The sequence below is a fragment of the Camelus ferus genome, chromosome 22 (assembly GCF_009834535.1).
Source record: "Camelus ferus isolate YT-003-E chromosome 22, BCGSAC_Cfer_1.0, whole genome shotgun sequence".
NCBI classification, from domain to species: Eukaryota; Metazoa; Chordata; class Mammalia; order Artiodactyla; family Camelidae; genus Camelus; species Camelus ferus.
In genome coordinates, this window is record NC_045717.1 from 16,356,989 (window position 1) to 16,365,990 (window position 9,002).

Below are 9,002 nucleotides of genomic sequence, written 5' to 3' on the forward strand. Positions count from 1 at the left end.
CTGTCACTTACCTCCAGGGGTGCAGGCCCAGCGAAGGGCTGCAGGGGCTGCAGGGGCTGCTGGGGCTCAGCAAGGACGGGCTCTGGCTGCTTGGAGACAGACTGCAAAGAAAGAGGCCAGGGACGGTGAACCTGGCAGCGGCCCCTGCGTGTGGCCGAAGAATCTGGAGACGGGACCAAGGCTGTGGTTTCCTCGGAGAAGGGGCCCAAGGCTGGGGATTCTGGGTCTCGCGCAGGCCGCGAGGGCGGGGCCAAATCGATGACCCGGGAGGACTCCCCGGAGGCGGCGGTGCGACTCGGGGTGACTTGAACGGAGACACGGAAGAAGGGTGGTTGTCAGCCTGCCCCTCTTCCCCCTCCCCAACTCTCCCCTTCCCGGGCCAAGCACTCACTCGAGGGTCAGCGCCGGGATGTGCAGCTTGTCCCTGCGGGACTTCATGCCGAGGCCGGGGCCGCGTTTAAGCAACCAGGTACCGATGCCCCCTTCGTGGCCCCCAAACCCTGATTGTGGCGCAAGCAGACGGACAGACAGACGCGGACGCCAGGACCGCACGCCTGGCAGGCGCGGCATGGCGCGGAGAGGGGGCTGGGCCGCCGAGGGCGCGGGGGGCGGACTCTCCCCGCCTCGAGGCGGGGCTCGGAGTCCCGCACCTGCGCGCAAGCCCAGCCCGGCAAGAAAGGTCGGGTTACCCAGGACGCAGGTCGTGGGTGTTAACCCCTCCCGGGGAGGGACGCCCTGTGTGCCGCGTCTCGAGTCCCCGAGCCTTCCGAGAGGAAGGGCGGTCACTACCTTCTATGCCGGCTTTATTGCTCCATCGACGGGCCCCGCCCCCTCCCGGCCTGGCCGGGCCTCCGCCCTAGCCCCGCCCCCGGGGGGGTCTCTCGGACCCCGGAACTGAGCGCACCCCGGCCCTATCTACTCACCCGCAGCCTCTCAGCTTTGCGTTCCCCGCCGCCCGTGATGGGTATCAGCATCTCGGCGCACACCAGAGGTCCGGACCACACCTCCAGGCCTTTGCTTCCCTGGGTTCCTTTACTAGGAGCCTCGTCCCCCTCATTCATATCTGACTTCAGACCCACCAGTCCTCCTCCGCGAAGCGGCCCCTATACATCGACCCCTGGAGCCCCAGTCCCCATCCTCCTTGCTCAACCCAGGTCCCCAAGGTTTGGGGTTGTCTGTGTCTGTCCACGGCCTCTTTTAAATCCTGGTTGGACCCAGTCAGGCACACCGCCAGTGGCAAAGAGTAGGCAACCCTTAGGAGTCTTTGTCCTGGTCCTACTCTGTGGCCTGGGACTTTGCCCTCCATATTTCTGACTGATTGACCGTCCACCATCCCGCCCCTAACCTGGGCAAAGGCTGGGGACAGTGCCTGCCTTCCCGGCAATGTTCAAACCCAGCCCCTACTGGGGCCCTCAAGCTGCACTACCCCCAGCCCTACAAGAGGAGATGGTCTGGGCGTGGGGACCATTCTGACCCCATCCCCCCCATAAGATTTCAAACTCTCATCCAACCCCCAGGACCTCCTCCTTCTCCTCTCCCTCCACATCCCCTATGTTCACATTACCCCAGCGACTCCCATCGCCATGCTGTTCTTCCAATGCCAAGCTGGTTTATACCTCAGGACTTTTGCCCATGCTGTTCTCTCTGCCTGGAATGCTGTTCCCCCTAGACTTTCCCCTTGGCCTCTTCTTTCTCTTTCACATCTAGGCTTAAATGTCACCTCTTCTAAGAGGCCCCATATCTTCAGGGTAAAGCCACCTCCCAGCCCTCTCTGTCTCGCTGTTTAATTTCTCCCCTGTGTAACATCACATCTCACCCAGGAGAGTGAGAGCACTGCGGGCAGGGTCCAGCATTGATTTGTCTCCATGTCCCCTGTGCCTGGAACAGGAACCAGCACATAGTAGGCCCTCAAAAAAAAGTTTGTTGAGTGAGTGATTTCACTGAGGCTCAAGGGAATTCCCACCCCCAACTCAGGCAAACGCAGCCCCCAAAGAGGGAGTGTCTGCACTCACACTCCCCCAGAACACCAGCACAGGGCAAACTCCTCCTCCTCCTAGGCTTTGGTTTCCCCATCTGTCAAGTGGCGAAGGCACTGAACAAATGTTCTTTGAGCTTTGTGGATCCAAAAATGCCAACCTTCAACAACATTAATGTGACACTGAAGGATATGATTTTCTACCGGTGTTCCTTGAAAGAGAGTGAGCTTCCTGTCATGGGAGGCATGCAAGCTGGTTCCAGGATGCTTGGTTGGAATTCTATAGTCTGAACTCTGGAAGTTACCCTTCCAGGTTGGATGCCTTTGAGCCAGTGATGCAACTCTTTTGCACTTCAGTTTCCTCATTTGCAAACTGGTATGGTTTATACTTCACCTCCCAGCCAGTGGTGTGCATGTAAAGTACTTTGCAAACACTGGGGGCAGAATCAAGGTGAGAAGCTTTGTAGTCATTATTAAATAAATTCAGAATTTGGAGGCTGCTGCTGAAATTTCTATGCCTAGAATCATAGGGCCCCACCCAGCCCACTGGCCCCAGGTGAACTCACCCACGTCCCCGGCGCGGTAGGCTCAGCTCCTTCTGAAATGAGAAGAAAATAGGGGTCATTTCCAAGGAGACAGGCCCTTCACATTCCTGGCCCTCCTCATCTCCATTTGGCCCCTTGCTCACCCTGGGTTTCAACCAATGCCTGTTTTCTGCTCACCCCACACACTGGACACAGCCCTGCCTCAGGGCCTTTGCACCACCTGTATCCTTTGCCAGAACCACTTTCCCTCCCTTCTGGTGCTTGTTAATTGAAACTCATCCCTCAGGTCTCAACTCAAGCATCCTTCCTCTAGGAAGCCCTCAGACTCCCAACCACCTCCCTGCTCAACTCCCCTACTTATATTAAAAATAACTTCATTGTTTAAAAAAAAAAGAGTTACATTTACAAAGATGTATGTCAAAAGTGGCTAAATACTAATAACCTGTTGAAGAAAGGGAGATTCCTGAGTCATCCTTACCCTGTCCCCTCCCAGATCTGAAAGCCATTTCCTGCTCACCTTCTGCACAATCTAGGCAGGTTTGGGTCCTGGGTACCAGTAGGGGATGGGGCCATTGACCGGTGACTCCCTATTGAAGACTCTTTTAGAGCTCAGCAAGCTGATCTGCACCAACCCTTTATGTCTTCTCCATATATAGGGCAGAGAGCCCTGTGCTAAGGGTCCTCTGTGACCCCAGAGTCCACCCTCAAATATGGCTTGCCCAAGAGGGTTTTTTAATTTTCAAAAGGCTGTGTAGTACAAGTTTAGAATACGAGGACAGTCGGACCTGGGTTCAGATCTATTATCTGTTCCTTTCTGGCTGTGGGACTTTGAGCAAGTGACTGGTACTCCCCGTGCTTTGGTTTTCCCATCTGTAATTTGGAGATAATGTAAAGAGAGTTCTGGGGTAAAAGTGATTCGAAATGATTATTGTTGTTGTTGTGTGGTGTTGTTGTTGTGTGGTGTTGTTGTTGTGTAATTGTTGAGTTCAGCAAGGGCCTGCGCAGACTATCGCAATACTTGCTAAATTTTACTCACATTTACTGAGCCACTATTACGCACCAGGAGCAGGGGCCTTTTTATAGGCGGGGAAACTGAGGCGCAGAGGACTGCCTCATCTCTTGGCGGAGGTGGGGCCTGGAATCCAGGTCTCTGGACACTTGCTCCTCTACACACATACACACACACAAACACACGCCAGGGCGGTCTTGTCGAGGACACACGACTATTTTTACCGCGGTGGGCTCAGGGCTGCCCACATCCAGAGCTGGGCGTTTGTCATGGCAACCAATGACGTCATCAGCCCCCGCAGCCAACTGGAGGGGGCCGGAAGCTGCTGGGCGCAGGATGACAGGGCTGGGAGGGGTTGACAGGGTCTCCAGGCAGGGGAAGAGGAGGATCTGCAGGGGGTGGAGCGTCGCCCCGAGACTGGACTCCAGCTACTTTGAGTTCAGAAACCCGAGTCAGAGACGTTCAAGGTGGAAGGAGGCTGACCTGCGACCCTGAGGTCTCCTTGTTTGTTTGAATACCTCCAGGGACGGAGAGCTCAGCATCATTCAGGGCAAGCAGTCATAGACCCAGAAACCACTACCACCACCATTAGGGTCTCCTTTGGTCTTCTCCAATTGTTATGAGATCTTATGCCAGCTTCCTCCTCCCCCTACTAACCCGCGAAACAGCGAGGAGCTGGGGTCTGAACTCAGGGGTACCTTTTGCACCTATGCACCTGCATCATACACATCATCCCAGCCATTTCCTTCCAAAGCCCTGACAGTTCTGAGTTCCCAGTCTGACTCCTCCTGTCTGGGTTGAGTGATCCCCCTAACCAAACAACTTCACCCCTCTGTGCCTCAATTTTCTCGTTTGGAAAATGACCCAGTTACATAGGGCCCTGGGAGGAATCAAGTAGCAGGCTCAGGGCCTGGCGCTGGGGGAGGCTTTGATGAATCGGAGCCAAGCCAATGATTTTGTGAGGTTAATAACCACCAATTTAACCACAATTTTTAATTTATTTCACAAAAAGATGTGAAGTGGCAGAGAGGTGAGGGAAAGTCAGCAGCCCCCTGCAAAGGCTCAGTGAAAAGCTGGGCTCACATGGAACTCTCCTGGCACCACCCCCGGACCCTCCGCTCCCTGCACCATCTGCTTCCGCCTTCAGCCCCCTCTTTGCCGGCTGTTCCTCAGAGAGTAGTTCCTGCCTAGAAATGGGGTGGGGGTGGGGGTCCGACCCCCTGGAACCGCCCTTTAAATATAATATTTATGGCATCCTCTTCTGTGCTTGGTTGGGCGTAGTGATGCTGCCTCCTCACTAGAAGCCTCAGCTCCACTTCAAGGAACCCCCAGTCTGGAGGAGCAGGGCAGGGCATGGACACCCGCATACTGGAGGCATTGTAGGGGACCCTGAGGAAGAGAAGAAGCTTGAGGGGGCAGGGAGCCAAAAGGCTTCCTGGAGTGGGGCTTCAGCTTGGGCCAGTGGGCTAGTGGGAAACAGTAGGGTGGAGGTGGAACTCAGCCTGGTGGGCACTAAGCCTCATGGGAAATTGGCAGCTGGAATGAAGAGAGAGAGAAGTCAGCAGGGACCACATGGCACCAGCCAGAGGGCTTCTGGAGGAGGAGAATAGTTGGAAATGGGCCATGAGGATGCAGAATGGACCTTCCAGAGAGCCTCCCCATCAGCAGTAGAGACAAAGTCCTGGCCACTTTCTCTGAACTTGGATGCTCTGTTTGGGGATCTGGTATTTTAAAATTCTGTCATTTGTGAAACAAATGTCCAAGTGCATGATGATGAAAATAATGATAAAATAATACTGGTAGCAGTTGTAGTAATAACAGCTTATTTTAACTGGCACCTACAAATGCTACACAGAAGACTGAGCTTAACCCCAACCAGGAAGGGACAGTCTCCACCACTTCCCCTTACCCAGGGTCAACACAAACTGGTGGCCCACGGGCCAAGCCAGGTCCTGTTTACAACCTTCTAGTACTCAGCCAACCACAGGCCATGCATACCACAATCAGATTGGTCAGGATAACCCCAGCTATTGTCTCAGCGGGCCAATCAGCACCTGACTCAAGTCCCCTAGCTTTCTCAAGCTTTTCTGAGTCCACTCTTTGACCTATGGCAAGGATCAGCTTCCAGGATACCTAATTGGCTCCGACCAGCAGGCTGCCACCTGTTTGGCCAGGGGCGCATTGGGGCTCCAGTTAAAGGAGTATGTGTGTGGCTGATGCCCCAAACTGAAGCCCTCAGCATCTTTGCACCCTCATGCGCCAGACCAGTTAGAATTCCAGCTCTCTGACTTTTGGTTGTTACTTTCCCTCTCAGCCTCAGTTTCTCCCTTTGAAAAATGAAGCTAATAATCTCTTGGGCTGTTAGAGAATTAAAATGCATGTACAGTGCTTAGCATTTGCCCCTTAATGTGAGCAGTTATTTATACTTCTGTTATTTTAAAAAGTATTTTCATTGTCTCCTACTTGGTCTTTTACTCTAGGCATCTTGCTGGCTTCTGGTCCCCTTTCTGGCCCCAACCTGCTCCAGAGGAGTTTTTCAAGTCTTTCAAAGCCCTCAGATCAGGCGCATCCTCTCCTGCTCAAGCATATTCCATAGCTCCCAATCACATTCCATAGCTCCCAATCACCCTAGGGAGAAAGTCTAACCTCTTCAAAATTGGAGCTGGAAGCCCTGGAAGCAGATGGTCTCCTCTCACACCCCCAGCTCTAGAGCTAAGAAATGGCTTCTAGTTTCCCCATAAACACATATGGTTGCCTACCTCTGGGCATTTGCATGTGCTGTGCCCTCACTCATCTGGGCACTCCCTCCTTGTCTCTCTGCCTCCTTGGATGGAAGCCTGCCAGTTTGGGGTTGGTCTGAAGGGAGAGCCAGACCTGCCTGGGTTCAAATCCTAACTGTCACCTATGCACTAACATCTGGACAGTGGCTATGATTCTATGAGCCTCAGTTTCCCCTTTTGTAACATGGGACTTGTTATCAGGGAATGGGTGCCTTCTCCCCATGAAACAGGCCCCCACTTTCTGACGTCAGCTGCACCCCCATTCGCCTACCCGAAGGCAGTTTCTCTATTTTAAGAGGCCGCGGGCGGGGCTGGAGTCTATCTGGGGCTCCGGGAGGGGCCAGTTTCCCCACAACACCCCACGGCTCAACAGTCCTGCTGCAGCCCTCCTCTATGCGCAGGCTCCCTACTCCTGCCTTTGGCATCAGCCCCTCCGCTTCTGCCCTCTGGCCCCACTGCAAGCCCTGGTGGGTCTCTGCCTTGCAGCTCTACCTGCACCCCCCCGACTCCCAACCCAAACACACAGGGCTCCATTCACCTTTGGACAACTTCCCAGTTCTGCAGCCCAGGTTCAAGGCTGGCCTTCCCCCACACCCCTGACAGCCTAGCCCACCTCCCCACCCCTATTCTTTCTAGGATCTAGCTTTCCTCAGCTTCTTTCATTTCCCCAAACATCTACCCTCTGCCCTGCCATCCACGGCTGCCTCCTCTGTCTCAAAGCCACCCAGCAACCGTTGGTTCAGGTGCCTTCTCCAGGGATGCTTGAATGCGCCCCATTGCCGCTGACCACTCCGCAGGGTCACTGCTGCTCAGGCGTTAGTTTCCCGCAACAGACTAGGGAATCCAGGAGGGTTCCAGAGAGTGAAACTCCCCCCAAACCCACTTCCTCAGAGTAGGACACACAGCAGGCAATAAATGTTTGTTGGGTAAATGATGAATCCCAGGTTCCCTCCATTAGCAACTGGTGGCTTCTTAAGGGTGTGGTCTAAGCCCCAGAGGGAAACAGCTAGATTGTCTGAATTCCCATTGCACAGATGGGGAAACTGAGGCCCAGAGAGATCAAAGGAGTTACCACCTGGGATCACATGGGTTCGAATATTAGCCTCTGCTAACCCTCACACCTATGTTCTTCTCTCCTGGTGGCACTGCCTCCTGAACACAAACCCAGAGCCAGAGGTCAGAAAAGTGCCCTTATAGTGAATGGGGAAACTGAGGTCCCAAGAAGGAAGAGAGCCTCCCACCATCCCACCCCCAAGCCCCACAACCAGTTGGTAGAGGTTTGTGCACCAGAAAGCTGGTTAAGAGCGGTGAACTGAATCCCTGCTGGACGACCTCGGGTTAGCGACTTTTCTCTAAACTGGAGCTTCAGTTTCCTTATTTGAAGAATGGGCGCCTGGACAGCTCCAACCTCCCTAGCTTGCCTTAGGGGCCAGCTGAGGCAGGGGTGTCGTGGCGCTGCGAAGGCACTAGGCAGGTATTAATGCACAGTAATTAGTATTAATATATCACTAGTAAAAGGATTAATGCAACATATCACTAGCAAAAGGATTAATATAACAATGAACATATGGTGTGCGTTCAAAGGCTGTTGTTGCTCATATTAGAGCTGCTGGTGGAGAGGGCAAAACCCTCAGCCTCCTCCTACGCTAGCGCTTACAGCCTCAGTTTCTCCATATGTCTAATGGGCATACCCTCTTCCCACCAGGCGAAAAGCACTTTGAGAAGCCAGGGGACAAGAAGGGAGACTCCGGAGCGCTCCCAGTCCTTCGCCTCAGTTTCCCTTGGCCCGCTAAAGCACCGCCCCAGGCCCCCAGGCCAGGTCCATCCCGCCCGTGCCCTTCGCCCGCCCGCGCAGGACCCTCACCTGGAGCCCACGGCGCCGCAGGAGGCTCGGCTCGTCCATGGCCCGCTGGTCCTCGCCACCGGCCCGCCCCCGGCCCCGCCTCAGCCTGCCAGGCCCCGCCACCCCACGCCATTGGCCAAGCCGGTCAGCTGACGAGTCCTGACCACGCCCTCTCCCGAAGCCGGTCTCGACGGGCCCGCCCCCTTTGGGCGGGCCTGCTCCGCCCTTGCAGGCCCCGCCCCACCCTGGAGCCTAGAAGTAAACATTTTTCAGTGACTCTTCCGAGAAGCAAGGGAAAGTTATCACCCCCATTTTGCAAATGAAGAAACTGAGGCTCAGAGAAGTTAATGTGCCCCCGATACACAACAAGGGTGAGGCCAGTGAGGCACTCACCTCCATGCAAAATTAAAGAAGGGCCCACAATAAATCAGTAATCAAGGTACATAATATTTTAATACAATAGTTTAAAGAGTCAAAACTAATGCAAAAATGCGTGATGAACTATACATCAACATTTTAAGCAAAGACAGGATCAGACTCTGTTCTTGCACTACCTTGCCTCCCACTAATCCTGGCCCTTGTTTCAATAAAACTTTATTTGCAAGAATAGGCAGCCACTATAATTATCAGTTTCTTTTACGAGGATGGCTCCTTTTGCTGAGTGCCAACTGGGCACCCAGCTTAGTGCCTCATGAGGACTTCCTTTCACAGGTATCTGATGATAATTGTTCAGCTTGACTTTGCAGAAGGGAAACAAAGGCTGGGAAAAGCCCAAAGTACCAAGATGGCACTCACATTCTCACTTTCACTAGGACCCCACTGTCTGTGCTGCTGCAAGTTCCTTGGGTTA

The 9,002-nt window shown here is 54.1% G+C and overlaps 1 protein-coding gene across 10 annotated transcripts in view; it reads right to left on the bottom strand.

Moving 5' to 3' along the window:
• MAST3 (microtubule associated serine/threonine kinase 3) overlaps window positions 1-8,245 on the bottom strand; it is a 37,065-nt gene extending 28,820 nt beyond the window's left edge. For 2 of the 10 annotated variants that reach the window (XM_032465245.1, XM_014550741.2), the window contains exons 1-2: window positions 8,174-8,235; window positions 2,542-2,573 (exon numbers count right to left, since the gene is read on the bottom strand). In XM_032465245.1, coding sequence (XP_032321136.1) covers window positions 2,542-2,573; window positions 8,174-8,212 — 71 coding nt within the window. In that variant the 5' untranslated portion in view covers window positions 8,213-8,235. Of the gene's footprint in view, window positions 1-11; window positions 371-391; window positions 2,508-2,541; window positions 2,574-8,173 lie in introns of those variants that run through there. The other 8 variants (XM_032465241.1, XM_014550740.2, XM_032465242.1 and 5 more) reach the window with 6 other exon arrangements.
• Window positions 8,246-9,002: the final 757 nt, after the last annotated feature.